The 22742-nt window shown below is 45.1% G+C and overlaps 1 protein-coding gene across 2 annotated transcripts in view; it reads left to right on the top strand.

The window, feature by feature from the left end:
• The first annotated feature begins 10911 nt into the window (after nucleotides 1–10911).
• OGN (osteoglycin) overlaps nucleotides 10912–22742 on the top strand; it is a 30474-nt gene continuing 18643 nt past the window's right edge. Inside the window, exons 1-3 of one of the 2 annotated variants that reach the window (XM_019537055.1) lie at nucleotides 10912–11066; nucleotides 11724–11976; nucleotides 20571–20655. In XM_019537055.1, the coding sequence (XP_019392600.1) occupies nucleotides 11809–11976; nucleotides 20571–20655 (253 nt within the window). In that variant the 5' untranslated portion in view covers nucleotides 10912–11066; nucleotides 11724–11808. Of the gene's footprint in view, nucleotides 11067–11723; nucleotides 11977–20555; nucleotides 20656–22742 lie in introns of both variants that reach the window. The other variant, XM_019537054.1, reaches the window with a different exon arrangement.

Raw genomic sequence — 22742 nt, 5'->3', positions numbered from 1 at the left:
CCAGATCAAGCCAGCAATGGACTCCATTTCCCAGCAGCCCATGACAACATGGCTGGTGCCGGTTTCCATGGAGACCACAGCACCACCCACACTATAATAGCGCAGAGCCGGGGTTTCCATGAAGAGCAGCAGTGCCAGCCTCTTCAGGGCAGGGGGGCTGTGCTGTGGGCAGGGCAGACTCAGCTGCCGCTGCCTGTTCAGGGCTGGCAGCAGCACTGGGAGGAGTGGCTATGGAGGGCTACAGAGAATTGGCGGTAGGGACACAGGGAAGCTGGGCCAGGGAATCTGGGCAGCTGCAGCAGGGGAGAAAGGGCACACATACAGCCAGGATCACAACCTAGATCCCATGCGCACTCGAAGGGCTGCTCAACCCTCCTGCACCGCTGGTCATCCCAGGGGCACCATAAGGGGGGGAGGTCTCCTACCGCTGGGCACAGCCTGGCAGAGGCCCTATGGGGCCCCAGTTCCCCTCAACCTGTGTTCATGGTACAGCAGACAGCCCACAGCAGCAGTTGCCTCCATCCCGAGCACATTTCCTTTTTAGTCACCATGGTCAAAATCCAGAATGGTAAAATACAAACTACCATATATAAGAAACCCATGGACCAACATACATATTTACACAGAGCCAGTAATCACCCTAAACACACCAAGAAAGCTGTCCAATACTACCAAATTTGCACTAAGAACATCTGTGATCGTCACCTCCCCATTCTCAAAAGGGCTTTCACTCAACAAGGACACTCCTCCAGAGATGATTGCACTTTTGAAAGAGCCACGTGAAGGATTCCTGCAGTACAGAAAGAAAATCCCCACAAATTGCACACCATTAGTTACGACACATCACCCTTCCCTGGAACCCATATGGAAAATCCTCAGTTGCCCCCCTTCCTGAAGAAGACCCAATTCTTAAAGAGATCTTTCCAGAACCACTCATTTTAGCTTTTAAACAGGCACCAAACCTTGCCAAACTCATCACCAGAAGAAAACTTCCTATGTCCCAAAGCACAGCAAACGGACCCAGACTATGCCAGGATACAAAGCGAAAGGAAACTCTTCCAGCCCACAGAGAGCGACGAGAAAATGTATTAACCCAGCTGGAACTAACAAGGGATCTGCAGCTACCATGGGAACCCTGCTTTATCAGCAGCTGCTCCATCAGGATTGGCCCTGGGTTTTTCTGGCCCACTGCCAGGGCCAGAAGGGAGAAAGGATGGACAGTAGGCAACAGAGCAGCTGCAGAAATGCCAAGGTGCCAGCAGGGAAACTGCAGAGAGAGAGAAGCAATATCACAAATGAGCCTGGATGGGCTCCCCTTAAGAGCCCGGATGAGCTGTGATCTTTTAAACACCACTACAGAGCCCAGAGCGGCAGGAACTGTCAGAAGAGCCAGCGAAGAGACACATTGGGAGGATGGGCAGCTGCAGGAGCCAGCAACACTCCCAAACAAGTTATTTTATTTCAGTTACTTTTGTTTTGTTTCTGTTCAGCAAGGAGCCAGGGAGGCTGAGCTATTTCCACCTGAAGGAAGGAGAAAAGGAAGAGCCGGCCCCAACCCTGTGCTGGTGGCATGTTGGTAAGCAAACTGACCCTCTGCTCATAAAAAGGCAAGTTGACAAGAGCAGGCAGGCTGGCCTGCCACACCTGGGGAGCTGGCAGGTGACGCGCAAGCCTTGATGACAGACATCAAAGTCTCTAAGACTAAGAAGGGCCTAAGCTGTATGCAAAAGGGTCCAGGGAATGCTCAGATATTTCTCTTTGTATTTCTTTTATGCATGAGGGCCAGATGCTGAGGATTGGCCAGCAGCCCTCAGGACTAACTTACCCTGGAGGTAGGAGCTGCAGCCTGCAGTCACAATGAACACAGGAACCGAGACTTACCCAAGTTCTGTTTTCCTGTTTTGTGTTGTCCTTCATTTCTCTCTCATTTATCAAGCCGCAACTGAACAAACCATGGAGCAGCCTGGCCACTGCTGTCTTAAGTCCGGCTGGGAGTGAATGCAGGCCCACAAGAGCAAGGAAGAGCAGGAGATCACCCACTGAGAGCCAAGGACGCAACATGCACTGTAACAAGAGGGTGGTGCTAGGACAGGGTGTAGGGGAGGTAGGAGCCCCAAAGAAGAACCAGACCAGCAAATCCATGACTGCACACAATGTAAAAGACCACCTCCTGAAAAAGAAGATATTTGACACCAAGACATGCCAGGCAACAATTGGGCGACCTTTGCTGACTGCTAGGCTTACATGAGTCCGTGCCCTCACAGCTCAGTCTCACAGGGTACAGGGTCATTGGGCCCCGCAGCCCTATCCCATAATGTGCTGACACAGGACAAGAAATGTAAAACCTGCCAACACATCACCACTCTCATAGTAACTATGAACCGTCACCATTCCTGGATCATTCACCTGAACCTCCAGAAATGTAATATATCTCATCCAATGTATTTAATGCTCTGATGGAAACTATATAGGAGAAACCAAACAACAACTGCATACCAGAATGAATACACACCAAAAATCTATCAAGGACAAAAATATCCCATTATCCATGGATGCACATTTCTCACAAGACAACCACCCTCTCTTCAATCTCTCAGTTTTAATCTTCAAAGAGAATTTACAAACCACCTTTCATAGATGAGCCTATGAATTTCACTTCATAAATCTACTGGATACAAAAAAAATAAATAAATCATATAACCTACCTGGTCTCATACCCATTAACTCCTGTCCCTTCTGATCTTTCCTGTCATGCATTTGCATTTTTACAAACCTACATTTTGGTTTAGGCTTTTATCCAATCCAAGAGAATACACACAAATACCAGCAGACTCTTCCAATGCCTGAAGTAGAGTACTTGTGCCAAAAGCTTGTAAAGAAAATTTTTTCTAACTATTCAGTTGGTCTAAAAAAAGATATCACATTTACACAAATAACCTTGTTTGCCTATTTTCTTTTAAGGATTTATAACTCTGGTCCCTATCTTGGGACCATCATTCTCTTTAATGGAAGGGGCATAAGCCACTCTTCTCTCTTTTGTATGACATCAGATATCAACTTAAAAATCTGTGAGCCATTGTCTGGTATTATAACTCAATGTGCAGATTCCATCTGCCCCATCTAGGCATTTGTAAAGACCACAGATTTTAAGTGCTGTGCTGTTTGCTGCACACCGCATTCACACAGGAGGCTGTCCAAGGTGTTCATCTTGTAAAGTGTTTTTTTTCAAGCATCCATATCCAGATGTCAATCTGTTCAACTTGACCCATGCTACTCCATCAAGATCATGTCCAATGGGCAGTGGTATAAAAGGTGGTAGGAATATGCCTGATCTTTCCCAGCCATAGGCCCACCCTATTGCTGCCCATAGATTTGCTTCAGCATCTCCAATCCCTTCCAGGAGCTTGTGGGCTTCATGTATAACCTGTTTATGACCTTTAAGCCTCTTAAACCTCTGTCTATTCAGATCTTAAGTTAACAGTTGATAGAGCAGGTGATTTTCATCATCTCTTGTCTCCACTGCCAGTAACAATGTTAGGATCTGTCTCCTTCTATCACTTGGTCTAATGCCCAAGTACAGGGAGTACATCTATGTGTGTGTATGTTGTGCAGACTGTTAAAAGTCTCTGTGCACTGTTAAGTACAGTGTCAAACTGTGACAATGAAGGTATGTCAGCACAGGCTTCAAGATTAGCTGTTAGTCCAAATACGTTTCTAGGATTCATGGTAAACTTATAGTTGGGTTGCTAACCCATAATAAAGCCCATGACATTGTGCCCTTGTTCTTATCGCTACCCATGCAGGCTAGATTTAAGATAATGCAGGTACAACCCACCTAATGGTACAATGGCACCTTCATTTTACTTTACACACATACCCTAAAAGAAAATTATGAACAGGATGAACTATATAGTCTTTTTATATCAGGTCCACAATGGCTTAAATCAAATCCTCTGACCATACTAAAAATGATCCCTAATTTTTGGAAGTTAACTATTCACTGTAAAACAGGGCTGTCCAACTGGCAGCCTAGGGAGCATCATGCATCCTGTGGGCCCCTGCAACCACCTCTCACTGCTGTGTGGCAGGGAAGAGCCCAGGAGGGGACCACATACTGCCTGTACATGTAGAGACCCTGGAGGCCCGCATGCCAGGGGGTTTAGAACTACGTAAAAACATAATAACTGCCATTTAGTGGGTCAGACCATAGGTCCATCTTGCCTAGTATCCTGTGTCACACAGTGGCAGACGCTGAAAGGGAGAGCAAACTAGATATGACCAGGATTTTTTCCCCACTGTTCCTCTTTTACGTGCAAGCTCCAGCATTTAAGGCCTAGAACAGGGGCAAGCAAACTACAGCCCACAAGCCAAATCCGGCACACCAGGCTATTCTATCCAGCCCACAGAGCCTCTAAAAAATGTAATAAATTAATGTGTACTAACTCCTGGCAGCCTGTCAAAGGTGACAGAAGGCAGGAGCAGCAGGACCCAGAGGGAGCAGTCAGCAGGCTTGAGTAGCCCAGCCCAGGCCCACCCCACCCTCAGGCAGCTCCTTCTGCCTCCGCTCTGCACCACCTGGCTCCCAGATGCATCACTGGACTGCAGAGCATAGAGAGTGTGCATGTTTATGACCGGGGCAGAGAGAGAGAGAGAGAGTGTGTGTGTGTGTGTGTGTGTGTGTGTGTGTGTGTGTGTGTGTGTGTGTGTGTGTACAGGGGAAGGTGGGGGTGTGCACAGGCTCAGGGGAGAGTGCATGTGTGCAGACTCAGAGACAGTGTGCATCTGTGTGTCTGCATGCAGGCATGGGACACAGTGTTTGTGCAGGCTCAGGGACAGTGTGCATGTGTGCATGCAGGCTTGGGCAGAGTGCGTGTGTGCAGGCTCAGGGGCAGTGTGTGTCTGTGTGTGCACACAGGCATGGGGAACAATTTGTGTGTATGTGCGCACACGTGCGCAGGCTCAGGGGCAGTGTGCGTCTGTGTGTATGCACACGTGTGTGCAGGCACAGGGGCAGACTGCGTGCACGTGTGTGTGTGTGTTTGTACAGCGAGTCCCACATGCATACCCCACCATACACCTGCACTCACACTTCCCTCACACTGCGATACACAAACCCCAGGCATCCTTTCCCACACAAAGCCCATACCTACCCACACCCCACATATCCACACACACCCCCACATACTCCCTCACCCCACATACCACAGCCCCCCACAAACCTATATCCACCCTCCAAAACACACAAAAGTAAGACTTCATTTTAAGCTATTGTGTAATTACCTCTATGTACACTACACAAACACATGCAAATCAAGACAAAAATATTTTTTTTAAAATCAAATTAATGAATGTTGCAGATGTTCACTATTTAGAATATAATTTGGTATTTTTCTGGCTCTGAGATGGCAAAACCCCTTGCTAAAAGGAGTATTTCCGGGGACAAGAGAGAGGGACTTCCGGTCTGAAATGGCAACCGGGGGCAGGGCACCTGTCAAGGGCTGGTGCTACCCATGCAGCCCTCCACAGCTTGCCAAAACTAGGTAAGTGGCCCTCCGCCCAAAATAATTGTCCACCCCAGTCTAGAAAGTTCTGATTCAGAGGCTTTATCCCAAACTCTCATGCTAATAGCTATTGATGCCTCTTTCCTCCAAGAATTTGTCCAATCTCTTTTTGAATCTGGCTAAAGTAGCACCTTGACTATACCAATCACTGACATCCCAACCTACAGTGACGTTTGGTTATGCTAATTATGTGATATAGCTCAACTATGATGTGTCTGTCATTTAATTTTAGATCAAATCCACTTAAAATGTTTAAGATAACTGAAGATATAAAAATGACCTTTGAAAAACATTTAAAAATTGAAAAGCAAATATGGTGTACTTCAGTTGTACAGAAAAAATTAGGGACTTTATTTATTTGGTTCTAACACAGAATACTTCCACTATACTTCTTGGGGCTAAATTTCAGAAAACAAAATAGTTTCCATATCTAGAACAGCAAGATTAAAAGCAAGTAAAAACCTCTATATTTCTGAACTAATACAGTTTGTACAATAACTATTTACACTGTTATAATAAAAACAGTGTTAACTCGCACTTAACATATGCTTCTGGCTTTTCAGTCTCCCAAATCCTTAATTAGATTATATTTTATGACATCAGTTATAGGTTTTAATATATCAAAAATTTTTGGTTCATGATCATATCAGTGCAATTGGTACTAGAAGAGAGAGAGTTGAGCATGGACTTCAGCCTCCTCCCCTGCAGCCTGTTCCCACCATGCTCCCGACAGACTTCCCACACCCTTTACAGCCTTTTCTCTCTCCCCCCTGCAGCCTCTGCACCTATCTACCTCCTCCGAGCCTTTCCCTCCCTACCCTTTCTGTGGCTCACGCAGCACTGACCAAGTTTATGGGCAGGTGTTACTTTTGTAGGATGAAATATGCTCTTTTGTCACAGAAAGCCAGTGTACAGGCACTCAAGAGGTTTTTCACAAAATAAAACTATCTGTTCTATGAAATAAATGTTAGATCTTCTAACCAGAGACTTCTCCAGAAAGAGTAGTTTTCTAGCATAACCTATTAATGCCTGTATGATTATCTCACAGTCCTGAGAAACCCCAGTGCCCATAGTCCTTTGTTCTCTCTCCCCTCTTTCAGGAGAAAAGGTTGGGGGAGAGCATTGGATCCCTGTTGGCCCACCCCAGGGGTGAGTTGTTGGGGACCCTCTTGCCCTTGCACTTTAACAGTGTTTGGCCCATGGCACTGATTCCTGCTGCCACCTGCACACTTCTGGAGAGCTTGGTACTGTTCACATGGTGGTGGTGTCAATGCACCCCACCCCCACCTTTAACAGCTCCAGTTCTCCCTGGGACTGCTCAGCAGCAGGAGGCAATACCACCATCATAGGCATGATGACAGTTTAGCAGGGACTGGACATTGCCCTCATTAACAAAAACATTCCCAACATCAGTGTACACAACCAGCTTAAATGGGGGAGCTTTCAGCCAGCTGATAGCAATTTCAGGGCAACTTACAACTATACGCATCCCGGCTCCATGGAAACAGCAGGTCCCTACTATTTTGCACACTGGTGAAAGCTTACGAAGCTTACTCCAGTAGAACTGCAATGGCTATGGAGACTGAAATTTCCTAGAGGTAAAGAGTCACCCTGGATACAGACTCTAGTCTGTATACCAAAAACCACAAAGTAGAACAGAAGGGTGAGGCTTGGGACAGTGGAGTCATCCTGGATGTTTGTGACAATTACACCTGCAAAGGAGCACACAAAGCTGCAGGGATTAATACATAAAACAGCAAGTCCCTTCTTACAGAAAGCAAGCTTTCCTTCTCCTCTCACCCCCATTTCCGCTCCTTGCTCTGCAGTTTTCCTCTCCTGCACCTGTCTCCCAATATTCATCTGCTATGATAGCTTCCCCCCTTTTCCTCCCTTAAGAATTATCCTGTCCTAATTATAACTTCTATCAGCAACCCTGCCTATATTCCAGCTTTGCTCCTGCACCATATTCAATGTTGTCCTCTTGCAATTTCTTTTCTTTCTCTGAAACTAAGTCAGTGTTTTCCAAATTGTGTTCTGTGGAAGCCTAGGATTGTGCAGTAGGTTAATCAGCGGTTCCATGAAGAAATTGGGAGTAATGGAGGAGCACATTGGAAGGCAGTGAGCTGCTACTACTAGGCCAGGTAACCTGGCTCCATGTCACCTCCCACAGCCTGCAGAGGCAGAAGTAGGAGCTCTGCGGCAGAAGAAGTGAAATGAAAGGGCACTGTGACTTTAGAAAGTTTGAAAAAGACTGGACTTGACTGTATAATTGCAGAACATTTACTGCTTCTTATCAATTACCCAAGTCTACAAATTCTGGCCCATAACATCCATAAGTAGTTTCTGTAGTGCAGTGGTCAAACTGGTGGATTGCAATTTACCAGTCAACGGGGAAGCCCCTGACAGTTGGGGCTAGCCCCCGGACTGAGATTGACTGTCAGAGGCTCTGCAGTTGGGAGCAGCAGGATGCATGTAGCTGGGCTGAGCCATGCCTCCTGCCGCAGGGCCCGGCCAGGTGAGTGGGATGGTCCCCTTCCGCACCTCTTGCCACCAGGTGAGTGGGGTCCTGGCCGGGTGGGCCAGGCGAGGGTCGGAGCTTGAGCAGCTTGTTCAGGCATGCAGGGGGGCGGGGGGCTCCTGCCGCTGCACGCACCCTGGCAGAGGCCCTGGGGAGTATGTGCCCCCCCAATCTGTGCGTGAGGCGAGGCGGCTGCTGCTACAGGCTGGGCTTTGGCCCGGAGCCCTGCTGCAGGTGGCCTGGGAGCGGCCCAATGCCATGTGCGTCCCACCGCCAGGTGGGCAGGGGACAAGGCTCATCCCAGCAGCAGGAGGCACGTGGTGTCGAGCTGTTTCTGGGCCAGCTGCAGTGGGGCTTACGGTATGAAGCCCAGCCCACAACTGCAGCCGCCTCCATTGTGCACAGATCAGGGGGCAAGTGCCCCCACAAACACCGGGCAGCATGGGTGGCTACAGCAGTGGTGGGAGAGGAAGTATGGCTGGAGCAGGGGCAGGCTCTGCACAGGCAGAGCACAGGGAGGGGGGGTCATGCAGCCCAGGAAGGCACAGGGGACAAGTGCCCCGGATCTGTATGCCGGCCAGGCCAGTTCTGGTCCCCTCTTGGGGGGCTCTCCCAAGCTGCGCTGCAAGCCAGTCAGTGCCTGTTTGTTCTACAGGCCCCGGCTGTGCTGCATGCTGAACAAAAGAGCTGAGCACTACCACTGCCGTACTGCTGCTTTACTGCTCTGAGCTGCAGGTTCCAAGCTAGGGGCAGTCTGTGTCAGCCACATGGCGCTGAGGACGGAGGCAGGACTGGAGTGGGGCAGCTGCCCAGGAGCACCACCACACAGCCCGAGCTGCCCTGCTCCAGTCCCACCTCTGTCCTCAGTGCTGTACAGCTAACAGACTGCCCCTAGCTCGGGACCAGCAGCTCAGAGCAGTAAAGCAGCAGTGGAACAGTGGTGGTGCTTGGCAGTAGTGTCTTTTGTCCAGCATGCTGTGTAGCCAGGGTCTGCAGCACAAACAAGCCTCAACTTGTGGTGCAGCTCAGGTGAGCTCCCTGGGAAGAGCCTGGCCAGCCCCAGCCCAAAGCGGCAACTGGCCTGGCCGTCATATAAATCTGGGGGCACGTGCCCCTGTGCCCTCCTAGGCTGTGTACCCCTCCCCCCCAACAAGCCACCCACAACTCTATCCCATGCCCTGCCTGTGCAGGGCCTGCCCCTGCTCCAGCTACACTCCCCCTTTCACCGCCATGGGGTGGGGACAGATTGAGGCCCCAACGGTGAGGGAGGAAGCGGGGGACAGGTAGGATTAGGCGCTGGGGGGAGAGGGGGGTGGAAACACCTGGCCCCTAGGCCTCCACTTGTCCCACCACCCGGCCTGGCCAGGGCCCCACTCACTGCAGCCCCTGCTCCTGCCTATGTCCCACTCCCTCCCTCACCTCTGGGGCCTCAATTTGCCCCATGTATATCAGTATTAGGGACAGCTACCATCTAAGGCTCTGAACTGAAATCTTATTCCATACAACTCTCCTCTAGTAAAAACTCTAACTCTCCATCCAAGTAAATATAGTGTGTATTCAAATCATCCACCAAGAAACATGAAAAGTTGAAAATGCATAGCTGATGTACAGAAAAATAAACTGACACCACAACCACAACACTGAAATTCAAACTTTTTCTTTTCAATTGCAATTGATTATTTTCTCATGCTTCACAACACACTCTAAAAATGGGACTATTACAACTGAAACCTCAGCTTGTGGCATTTTTCTCAATCTACATAACAAAAGAGGAAAATATTTGCAATTACTTAAAATTCAAAACAGTGAATATTTGTACACGTAAGAAAGTGCAGAGAGTAGAAAGTTGTACAGCTATCTAATTTCTAAACGTTAAAGCACTTACAAAAAACATTATCCCCACAAAGGTTCACATTTTACTCCCACCATCAATATACTCAACTGGAATAGCTTCTAAAAAATGGTGGTCTAAAGGAAAAGGCGAATATAGGCTTGTGTTTTGCCCAGTATACTTCTTTTTATTTAAGAACATAACAAAGTTTCTTTGTAAACTTTCAAGTGAGTCATATGGCTCTCATTGATCTTGACAATTGTTATACAATATAAAAAAATGAAAAGTTAAAAAAGCAAAGCATTAGATACTTAGGAAACTGTGGCTCATAATTCAGATCCAAACTATAAACCATAACACATTTTACTAAAAATGTCTACATTTGCTAATGTTCCTAATTACCAACATGAACATTCACTGTAAAACACCTTTCCAACAGGTTGTATAAGAAATCATTCTAAATCCGTACACTTCAATGAATTACTAACTTACAAATCACAACTAGCACCCTCCTAAAAACAAAAAAATTATGTACATTTCTATAAAAACACAAAATAGGGGACAAAAACTATTAGTACAAAACTACTAATGCTGAACAGCTTGCATTTCATAACTAAAAGCTGGATCAAACATACAAATTGTAATGAAACATTTTATTGCTCATAACTGTGACCAATATAGACTACATATATTTTGGCTGCATCTCAGTTAGAACACAGCTGCTTTGTCTCTGCTTAAACAAAATGGGTAACACATGACTTCTTATATAGGTCTTTTTTGTAAATTAATATTTGCTTCATTAAAATGTTGCAATGCTTACGAATGGTAGATCAATAAATGGTGAACATGACCAGCTTTAACAGGCAATTTTAAAAGTCAGATGGACCACAACTCATTTGTCACTTATTAGCATGATTCTAAGTACAACCCCCTGCTCCAGGATATTACCTTTTACCCTAGGGAAAGAATGTTGGCACAGCTTTCTTCACCCTATAGAAAGTGTTTTTAAGGCTGTTGGTTGCTGAAGTAGTATTCATTTCAGCAACTTGGAAATAATTCACAGTTTTACTCTTTATCTAGTCATTTAGGGTTAAAAAAATAGATAAAAAATCTGTATTTAGTGTAATCACAGAAGAACTCCCAAACTACAAGAACGGTAGGTGCTCTTTTGTAAGCAAATATCTAAATAGTTAAAATAAATTAAAATAAAAATATTTTACAGAGTTTTTGTTGAAATGTATAGTAAAAATATTTCAAATTTAGTCTGATATGTATTATACCCAGTTTCCTTTTTTTCAGAAAAGATAGAGTACTCTATTGTGAAAGAGTTAAAAGCATTTTTCTCTTGTTCATTTTCAAATCTAAGACTTATAAAGACAAAGGCTAGAGTTGTTTTTATCCCCTACTCCTGAAAATTAACTCTTAAATTGTACTGAAATATATACATTTTTGGACTACTAAACCAAAGTTACTCTTTCTTTTTGTTGTTAACCATTTCAACTACCCTATCCCAAGTGTTGCAAATAGTATTTTGCAAAGTCTTCTGCCTATCAAACAAAAATGAAATAAAAACCTTGGAAAGCAAAACTAAATTAGGTTAGAATTTTTCTTATTATTTGGGAAATACAGTGTTTTGTATTTGTTACTACTCAATTTCTTTTATGGTCAATACAGATTTTAAAATGTGCTAAAGTCTAATTAAAGAATATCAAGAGTTAAAAGTTGTTCCATGTTTCTTATGTGTTAGAAACCCCTGCCAACTAGTCCTCTAGGCTTTAAATATTGTTTTGACGGACTGCATTTTCATTTCCAGTCACAAAGAAAGTATTCTTCATAGTCAACACTCTAGCTGTTCTTCGCCAGATCAGTAAAAGCCAGAAAAATTGCTCTTTACTAAAATGAAGATTTTGCAGCCTACTTTTTTTTTATTTGTATTTATACCTTTGGTGAAGTTAGCACCACCTATTCAACAAGAATCATTCAACTTTTATGACTATGATACAGACTTTATCAAAGGAAAAATGGTGCAACAAGATGATGAAATGAAATTCAAGGATGTGAGAAAGGTATTTTATTTATATTATGCATTCAAGTTACATCTTTTTTAAAAGCCTGCTAAGCATTATTAATGAAGTATCTGTTTCATGCATGTATACATGTTTTATAGGAGAAAATCTTGATGATTGTAGAAAGAAAGATGATTTAAAAACTGAAGCAAAGCCATTCAAAACTAAACCACATAAGTACTACTTTCAACTATGGCTTTCCTTAAGGGTCTGAGAAACCCACAGAAAATGGGCAGTTGCAAGTTAAGCCTGACCTAATATCTGTAATATTGTTATGCTACTGTGCCTAGGTATTAAAAGGTTTCAGAAAGGAAGTGTAATATAACAACTAAACTGCTGCCCTGATATCAGAAGGCAGCTAAAAAAATACAAATATTAAAAACAAAAAACAACCCCCCCCCAAAAAAAACAAACTGTGTTAACTCACGATTTGAAATGTTTTCATAGTAGAACGCATAACACATTGTCATAAAACTATAGTAGTTCTTTTGAGCTGGAACTCAATTGACTGTAGTACATTACTGCTATTCTTTTCTAACTCGATAATTCATAACAACTATGAGCTACCATCTCATACCCCAGGATTTTACAGAATCACTGCAATACTGTCATTACTGTATTTCATGGTTTATAAGTCAAGGTTTGAACTCCAAAAATTTACCATTAAATTTCCACCTTGACTTATACACTGTATCCAGGTTTCAGGGAAGTTGGATCAGGTCCCTGGGAGGTCAGGCAGCACCTGGCCAGCTACCAGCCCGGCCTGGAAGGCAGCACCACTGTGGAGGGAAGGACTGGCCCGCCTCACAGTTTAGGGGCTGCCCAGTCCACCGGCAGCATGCCCCCTGGCTGCAGAGTTTGGAGGGGTGGGGGGTGCAGGCTCTGTCGAAAGCAGGATCAGGCCCCTTGCTACTTCTGCCTTCAGCAGACTCCAGGGCCGGGTATCTGGTAGGGCCAGCCTTCCCCTCTGCCCCTGCCTGACACCCCACACTGCCCATGGGGTGAGGCAGCTGCTCTACAGATGGACCCAGATGGCCTGCCAGTTACAGGAACCTGCTGGAGTCCAAAAGAGAGAGGGACCCAATCCTGCTTTCAGCGGAGCCTGTTCCCCCCGCCCCCCAGTCATGGGGCTAGTTGTTGACAGGGCCGTGTCTGGGGGGTGGGGGGGAAGCACCCCAGGCCCCGTGCTTTGGGGGGCCTCATGGATCCAGGCGGATTGGCCACAGGCCCCCCCCCCACGCAGTGCCTGCCTAGTGCTGCTCATAGAATCAATGAGTCGGAAGGGACCTAGACCGATCATCTAGTCCGACCCCCTGCCATGGGCAGGAAGGAGCACTGGGGGTGGCAGGGGTCATAAGACCCCAGTCAGGTGCCTATCTAGTCTCCTCTTGAAGATTTCCAGGGAAGGTGAGAGCACCACCTCTCTGGGAAGCCTATTCCAGGCTCTGGCCACCCTTATTGGTGACTCTGTGCCACTGCTGTCACTGGCTTCACATCTGGCCACTCACCCCCTATCCCCTTTGCTGGCGTCTTCATGTCTGGGCCCCACACAGGCTGACTTGCCCCGGGCCTCGCACCCTGCTAAGATTGTCTCTGGTTGCTGGTGAGCCAGGCAGCCCATGAGCTATGGGGGGGCCTGGTCCTTCCCTCTGTGGTGGCAGTGCCCCCCAGGACCCAGCTGGGCAGGCTGCTAGCTGGCTGGGTGCTGCCTGAGCTTCCATGGGACCAATCCAACTTCCCTGGAGCCCACCAGCATATGTGAGGGCCCAATCCTTTTTTTTTTTTTTGACAAACATCAAAGCGAAAATTGACTTATACCATGGATATATGAAAAAAATGCCTTTTTTGATTAAAAAATTTGGGGTTGCTTTATATACCATGAAATACAGTATATTTGTCAGAGTTGAAGGCAATAGAGAAGAGTGCAAATACCTGTACTCAACAGCACCCCCCACTGTCTAGTTTGGAGTGATGCTCCTGAAGTAAATCCTAGGTATTTAATTGGGATAGGAGATTGGGAAAGAAAGGAGCATTTGGTGCAAATTCTCAGACTATAGTAAAAGGAACAGTTACAAGCCTTACTGCTGTACTCAGAATTCACCTGAAAAGAGTTAAGAACTTGAAGTTAATGTACTACAGCTAGAATTAGGCAGGATAAATGAAAGCTAATACCATTTTTTTCAGTACAAGCTGCAAGAGAAAACGTGTATGCATATACAGTGGTAATTGCAAATACCAAAGGGCTTTTATGATCATTTTTATTAAAACAACAAGTATTTGCTGAATATGCATCTTCTTCATAAACAGTAAAATGTGTGAGACAGAATTAGTAGAGTAAGAGAGTTGAATTAGTATAGGATATGGATTGAAACAGTTAAACCAGTAAACTCCGCTTTTCTTTTTTAATTCAGCTCTTCCTCACTTTGTTCCACTGCAAACCTAAAATATGCAGGACACCTTTAACATTTTCTCCCACTCTTATTTCTGCAATTAAGTCTGGTCTAAACTGGAGATCCTTAAAACTAAAATGATCTATAAGTGGTTACCTGAAAAGTTTGCCGTGTTTAAAAATGACTAAATCTGACACAACAGCAGATGATAGGATTTTCAAAAGTGGATTGTTAAAAAAATAAATTATTTCCTGGATAAAAAGCAAAGTATAGACCTAAAAGGGAACACGGTCAGGAAATGCATATTTGAGTTATTCAAATACCCATATCAGTGCATAACACTGTAAACTGGAGGTATTCTGTAGGCCATTTGTTCCACTAAGTGAAGTTTTAGGAATGCAGTAGATTAACTCCATCAAATCCAGTTTTCCACTGAAGTGTTTTCATTGCAGCACGGAAACTAATTAGTTCCTTATGTGCTACAGCATGCCTAAACTTGTTCCATATCCCCAGTTTAACAAAAAGATCTTTACTTAATGTGTGCAACAGTTTGTGCAATTGTAGTTTTCCTGAATATTTTACCCATTGAACATAACCAAAACATATGCCACACTTCCTTCTGGCCCAAGATTGGCACACACACACACACGCGCATGGATTTTAGATGACAAACTTCAAGCAGGAACACATACTTAAACCAAATTAAACCACTGAAGAGAGGGATTTAATAGAAATATCAGGAGGCCCTACCTAAAACTATTATTAATCACTGCAGCAAAGCCTTACTTCAAGTGAATACAGCATATTAAGATGATGGGCATTCATATTAAATTATAACAATTAATTGAAAGCAGTAGATAGAATGCAAGTTTCTCCCTGGATTCATAATTTTACCCTTCCTGTATATAATACTACATATTAAAAAGAAAAATAATTAGAAACAGTGATGTTTTAATGCCATCTTCACAGTTAATTTTATTAAGCTATGTATGTGTATTAAGTATGTGTTTTACTGAAAGGAAACATAAGAGATTAATTTTACATAGAAAAAAATCATGATCAAAACAATAACCTCAACTCGGAAATAAAAATAGTCATTAAAGTGTAAAGCTGCAGGGCTTGGCAACCAACAGATTAGGGTATGTCAGGGTAGGTTTCAGCTTTTCCATGTTTAGTGCGATTGGTCTTTTGGGAATAGTTAACCCTGAAACTCTACAACAGGGGTCGACAACCCCCCCCACATGCATCGCAGAGCATGGCACACGAAAACATTTTGTTTGGCACGCGCACCTTAGGCTAGACAGTGGGGAAGGGGCCAGAGCTGCACTACTGCAACAAGAACTGGGCCCCTCACACCTCCCCCACCCTCTAGCCAGAGGCACATGCGCACCCACTGCTAGCAATGAGCTGGGTCAGGGCTCTGCAGACCTTGGTGCAGTGGCTTGTAGCCTCCCCACCACCTGCTGTGAGTGGCCTGGGCTCTGGGCAGGCCCCTGCCACCCGCCACAGAGCCCAGGCTGCTTGCAGCAGGTGGCAGTGAGCCTGGAAGCTGCTGCACCAAGGACTGTGGAGCCCTGGCCCAGCTTGTTGCTGGCAGCAGGTGCACATATGCCTCCGGGTAAGCATCAGGGAAGGGGCCAGGGCTACACTGCCACAACAAGGACTGGGACCCTTGCGGCTCCCCTGTCATCTACCCTTGCACACCAGCATCTTTCAAGTCAAGGCTGGGGTGTTTGAGGCACTCTGCCCACAAATGTTGCTGACCCCCACCCCCTCTCTACAACAATTCAAATATTGGAATGCAAGAGACAAAGACTATGCCAAAAATACACCAGAACACTTCCACTCTGTTCGCTATAGTATGTTCAATTATGTCAATACAGCTATAAACCAAGATGTATGCGATGTTGTCTTCCTATAAGTGCAAAGTAACTAGGAGTGTACCAATAAAGATATTTTGGGCCAATACTGATGGCCGATTATTAAGGAGCCATATTGACTGATACTGATCTGATTGCCAATATTCAAGCCTGGTAGCTTGGAGAGCAGCATCTGGCTGATAAGTCTGTTGGGGGGAAAGGGTGTGGAAGAGGCAGATCAAGGCCCCCCCATGGTGAGGGAGGGAGTGGGGCTGGGGCTATGGCAGGAGCAGGCACTGCACAGCTGGGGCAGAGCAGAATATGGGATGGAGCGAAGAACAGCTTGTCCAGGGGGTGGGGTGGCTCCCACCACTGTGCACACTCCCAGGGGAGGTATGGGAGGGGTGTACCCCACAGATCTGCACGCAGGGCGAGGACAGGCTGCCGCTGAGGACTGGGGGCAGTTCTGGGCTCTTCCTGGTAGGGGGGCTGAGCCGGGGCTGCACTTGGGACAGGTGGTGGTGGCGCTAGGAGGGGAGATTCAGGGGGGCTATGGCAAATTTTGGGGTGGGTGCAGCACACCCCATAGCCCCCCCTCCCAGCACCACCACTTCTCTCACCCGCCCCCCCAACCCTGAGCACAGTCCTGGCCCAGCCCACCCTCTGGGAAGATCACAGCACTGCCCTCAGCCCCAGCCTGCAGTGGCAGCCTGTGCAGTGCCTGCCCCATCCCAGCCCCACTCCCTCCTTCACCACAGGGGCCTCGATCTGCTCCCCCATGCTCCTTCCTCCCCCCAGACTTACTGGCTGGACACTGCTCTCCAAGCTGCTAGGCTGCACTCCCAGCCATGTGCATGCTGTGGCAGCACATCTGCATGCATATGGCATTTATCAGCGATATTATCAGCCACATCAGCCAAAAAAGCTGATTGCCGATAATGTAAATTTTCCTTTTATAGATGCCAATACAATATGGACCCACATATCAGTGCACCTCTAAAAGTAACAGTTCCATTTTCTTCACGGCTGTCAAGAGAATATGATTGCTACCACTCTTAAAAATGTCAAAGGGAACAAAGGAGAGGCCTGGTACAAAGAACAGAGTTATATTCTACATTTGCCTGAACAGGCTTCAGACAGAAGGGCCAACCAACATCAGAGGACTGTTGCTGGGATAAGAAGCAGAGCAATGGGGGAGGGGGGAGGGGAGGGAAGATGAGATGAGATGACCTGCTCATTCCACGCAAGCAATTTTTTGTCAGGGCAATCATGTTTATATGTTGCTTCTTCCTGCTCAGAAAATACAGGAACAAGAAGAATGTTAGTCCAAGCAAGCACTTCTACTCCTTAAAAAGGTTGGGTTTAGAGAACAATAACCCAGATGCTACAGTTCATTTTGGAAGCAAATGAAGAACAGCACAGCACCAGATAATGCATCAGGGGTCAGCAGCCCCCAGCATGCATGCCAGGGTGTGGCATACGAAGGTATTTTGCTTGGCATGTGTGCCTCGGGGCAGAAAGGCACAGAGGGCTCAATCCTGGTTGTGGCAGTGCAACCCCGGCCTTTTCCCCACCGTCCACCCCAAGACACATCTGCACCCATTGCTGACAGCAAGCTGTTCTAGGGCTCCATGGTCCCCAGTGCAGCTGCCTGCAGCCTCCCAGCTACCTGCCACAGCTGGCCCAGGCTCTGAACAGGCCTTTGCCATGCACCACAGAGCCCACCTCTTGCATGCCAACATCTTACATGTCAAGGTTTATGGGTGCTTTTGGCACTCTGCCCAAAAACACGGCCAAACCCTGCACTACATCTTAAAGAAAAGGAGATGAAGGCAGGAAACAGAAATGAGTCACTACTATTTGCACAGATAAGAATCGGGTGCCACTAGAAAACCTTTCACGTATCAAGAGAAGCAGCAGCTACAGAAGAGATAGCTCTATAATTAGCACAGATCACATACAATTAATTTGTTGAGAGGGGAAATAAAATTAATCCTTGGGGAAGGAGACAGGCTAGGCTGCTCAATGCTTTTTGTTGAGAGCACTTCTGATTTATTTGGCAGAAAAGCATCGACTATACTATAGTCACAGTCATATACATTTATCAGTCATATATCTAAATTTAATATTCAAACACTGCTAAAAATAAATGTTTCAGGGCATTTTTACACATGCAAGCACTGCAGCACCAGGCGGTTTGAAAAGCACCCAGCGCTGCGACACTTACAATTGTATAAGCAGTGAAATGAGTGTTAGCGTTGACAAACTGGCAGCAGCATGCTTTTGAACTAAAATACATCAAAGGTGCTTTAGTTCAAAAGTGCACTGCCACCATTTTCTGTGCACTGACATGCATTTCACCACTCATACAACTGCATGCAGCACAGTGCAGGAACCAAAAAGTATGTTTATCAATGTATAAAAGTTGCAGCAACAAAAAGTATGTGTATAAATGCCCTCAGTGCTTAAATGTAAAACTTAACTCAGCCCTTAACACTATTAATGTGTACCACTTTTCATTCTTTCGCAATAAATATTATTTATGTTTTATTATAAAGGTTTGAATATTCATTTTTATGTTGTGTATAAAGGCAATAATACAGTATTATAACTATAATTACTTCCAAGTTGGGATCCACTGTTAATCCTCATGTTTACATATTTAGCACGATTCACAGAAGTAAGAAATTACAAAGCCAATTAATTCACTGCAAGTAATAAGTAACAGGGCTATTTTAGAGTTGTTATATAAGCCTTCCATGGAGTGACCTTTATTATATGTTTTATGAATTGGTTATTTTATAGAGGAAGAAGATCAAGGATCCTTCTACCTTCTTCCCGTATAAGCAGACACTGAGCCTATTGCAATCATGCAACGCTATTTTCTGCACTGTTGTTCCATAATCACTATGGAGTTATTAGACAGAAACTGCTTCTCCCTCACTGGTTCAGCATTTGGCCTTAGTATTTAAAACCTGACACTGGGAAACATGTTTAACCTTTGAAAGATTTTTTTTAAAAACAAAATTAATGAAATTCGGACTTGACTTGCATTTTTGATATATGGGTGCCTCATAGCGTATCTATCCATAGACCAGTCCCATGTTTTCCATGATAGCAAATTATCTAATTGCGCAGCAAGAAACCCAGATACCTTAGACTTACAGTACAATAAAGGAAGCTACCCTAAACCTGCAAATTTATATATTGAGTACTGCAGTGAGTATGTTTGGGAAAGCATTGATATTTTCATCTGAAAACAACTTATACCTATTATTGTAAAGGCCTAAAACAGTAAAATTGAAATATTAAGGAAGATCGCCCCCTTTCACTTCGCTTAGTGAAGGGTAGAGTTGCACCTTATAGACTAAATGAAATAGAGATGCATACATTTTTGTATGCATCAGCAACAGCTCACTTAATCCAGTTCAAGTGGTCTGTAAGGTGCAACTCTATCCTGCCTGACTGCAGACTGATGTGATGAGGCTAACTACCCCTTTTGGCCTAATGTTGTGCATTTGACAGTATATTTTATAAAAAATCAGATTTCAACTTTTTGCTGAATCACTTCCTGCTTCCTGCAGAAACCATTTGTGTGCAGGGACCTACTCAATTCACAATTTTGTGTCCCAGGAAGCACAAGTTTCCTCCTGGTGGTAGGCAGGCTGAGCCATGAGCAGATGTGAGGTGGGCAGAGCTGCCACAGACTGTACAGGGCAAGTGGTGGTAGCAGTGCTAGAGCGGCTGGGGGGGCTATGGTCACCTAAAAATTTCAGCTTAGCCCCCATAGCCGCCCCTTGGAGCCCTGCCACCACTGCTTGCCCTGTGCAGGCTGCTATAGCTCTCCCCACCCCCCTCCCACCCACAGTGCAGCACCCTGACTGGGAAGAGGCTTGCGTTCCCCAGGACACCATGAAAGGGGCTGCTGCCTCATCAGGGTCCCTACCCCCTCACAGCTCCAATGGTGGGGGAAGGGGCATGGCCAGATACAACACAACATGGCCGGATTCCCCCTTAAGTGTTATTTCTTTGCTAATGGTTTTTTGAATATGAAATCTAATCAGTTTCAGATGAGTACATACAGATTATACCCCTATTCCATGTGTGCCCAACCCCAAATATTTTTTATATTTTTAAAAAATGCCCATCTCCATCTCCTTCTTATGTGAAAAGTCCATAAACAAAAGGGGAAACAAACAACGTTCTAAGCATTGTCCAATGCATATAAATATTTAATTTTCTAATTGGTTTATAGTAACAAGAGCAAAAAGCACATTTTTAAGTAGAAGTATATTTTAAGTCTTTAATGAACTCTATTTTTTGCCTTTTGCTTTTACATATGGAGGATGGTATGACTGATTCCCCTGACACTAACGTTAGAGTACAGAATGATGAGAGCGTACCAGATGTACCACCAACAAAGGATACAAGTAAGTTAAATGTTACAGTATTATAACTATCAACCTTTCTAAAACACTAAAAGTTCCTTCAAAAGGGGACTTAAATAATGGATAAAAAATTTCATTAATCTTCTCATTTATACACAATACTTTCATGCTCTGGGTTGTAAGGTTTCTTGATTTCTGGTGCAGAAAACTAGAACACTTAAGACGTTTATTTCAGGTGAATTTTAAACATATGAAACCCACATTATAAGACACTTCTATCACATCCTTTACACCAGGGGTTTTCAACCTTCTTTAACAAGTGTACCCCTTAAGTCTGACAGTTTCAGCTCATGTACCCCTCTATATTTTTTTCTTGTTTGGCGCACACCAGACCACTTTCCCATGGCAGGTTGTGGCTCTGCGGGTTGCTGACAGGCCTTGTGCGCAGCCAATCTCGCGATGCCGGGGGCAGGCACAACAGCCCCCCCCCCCCATTTAGACCCTCATAGCTCTGTGTAAGGGGGTAGCAGCCAATCAGGAATGTGAGCTAGGGTGGGGTGTATGGAGGCGCCGTAGTGTGCTGCGTGGGGCCAGTGGCACCCAGCACATCCTTCCCCCTCTCTCTGGTAAGAGGCAAACACGCCAGGAGAGACACTGCTGCCATCCCTCAGAGCCTGCCCTGTCTCCCCTACAACCTTTCTAAGTACCCCGGGGGTTTGCATACCCCCGGTTAACAACCCCTGCTTTACACATATATAGATAATGACTGATCAACCAAAACCAATAATTAATAAAATTGACCTATCTGGCCAAAGAAAACATACCTTACAGCATATTCCAAAAACCAAAGCAACTTCACTGAATCAGGAATTAGTTATGTGAAGAACTAAGCAGTCTTTTTTTAAAATAGAAGTGATGCTCTCAAAACTTCAACTTTAGACGGGCAGAAAATGTCTTTACTGTAGCTAAGACTTAACATGTCAAAATCAGTATCTTAAATATATTTAAGAAGTTAACTGGGAGAAAATGCAACGGGACATCATATGCTCTGTGAATAATGTAGCTTACAAATCAATACCTATGTTCTTCCCAAAGTCATGTTTCCCCACTGTTTCTGAAATATATTTCTTACTCACTCAAAACGTTTTTCTATACAACTCTCATGAGATCTGTATGTAAAAGGGAGAACTCTTCTTGCCAAAGAGATTTTTAAAAAGCTGCAGCATTTTTCAACATGTCCATTACCAAGGAAGAGTATACTTGCTTGACTCGCACTTGAAGGGAAGCAGGTTGGAAGGCCAAAGCAGATACTGAACTTAAATTCGCAACAAAGATTAAGAATAACAAAAAGTCCCTTCTTTAAGTACATAAAGAGCAAGGCGGCACAGGGTTACATAGGATCTCTATAGAATGGTCTAGGGCAACTCGTAACAGACAGGATGGATAAATCAGCACTTTTACATGACTTCTTTGCATCTGTGTTCCTGGACACAGATACAAACACACCTCCCAATAAGACTTTAGTCTGACATGAGAGAAATACCAATCCACCTATGGATAGCACTGACCTAATGAAGGGGCACTTGGAGGGGTTGGACATATTTAAGTCAGCGGGCCCCGATGATCTTCCCCCAAGGGTACTAAAGGAACTGGCCCGTGTCATAGTGAAACCACTGGCACAACTGTTTGAGCATTTGTAGTGCTCAGGACAGGTCCCAGAAGACTGGAAAAGGGCCAATGTGGTCCGTATTTTCAAGAAGGGAAGGAAGGAGGACCCGGGGAATTATAGACCAGTTAGCCTCACCTCTATTCTTGGCAAGATCTTAGAAAAACTCATAAAGGATTATATTTGTGGGGGGCCAACAGGTAATACAGCATGGGTTTATAGCAGGCAGATCCTGCCCGACTAACCTGGCCTCTTTTCATGACCAGGTCACAAAGTGCTTAGATGTAGGGGTGGAGAGAGATGTTACAGGCAGCCCTCGGACTTACGATACGATTGGTTCCTGAAAACCGTGTCTTAAGTCAAAACGTTGCAACTCGGAACCAATTTTCTCATAAGAAACAATGTTATAAATGGGGGATTGGTTCCTAAACCAAGGCCTGATACCCTATTTTCACCAAAAATA

This window comes from Crocodylus porosus, unplaced genomic scaffold, assembly GCF_001723895.1.
Source record: "Crocodylus porosus isolate Cpor-Errol unplaced genomic scaffold, CroPor_comp1, whole genome shotgun sequence".
NCBI classification, from domain to species: Eukaryota; Metazoa; Chordata; order Crocodylia; family Crocodylidae; genus Crocodylus; species Crocodylus porosus.
Note: the sequence above shows the minus strand (reverse complement) of the source record. Positions and strands in the feature narration are given on the sequence as shown.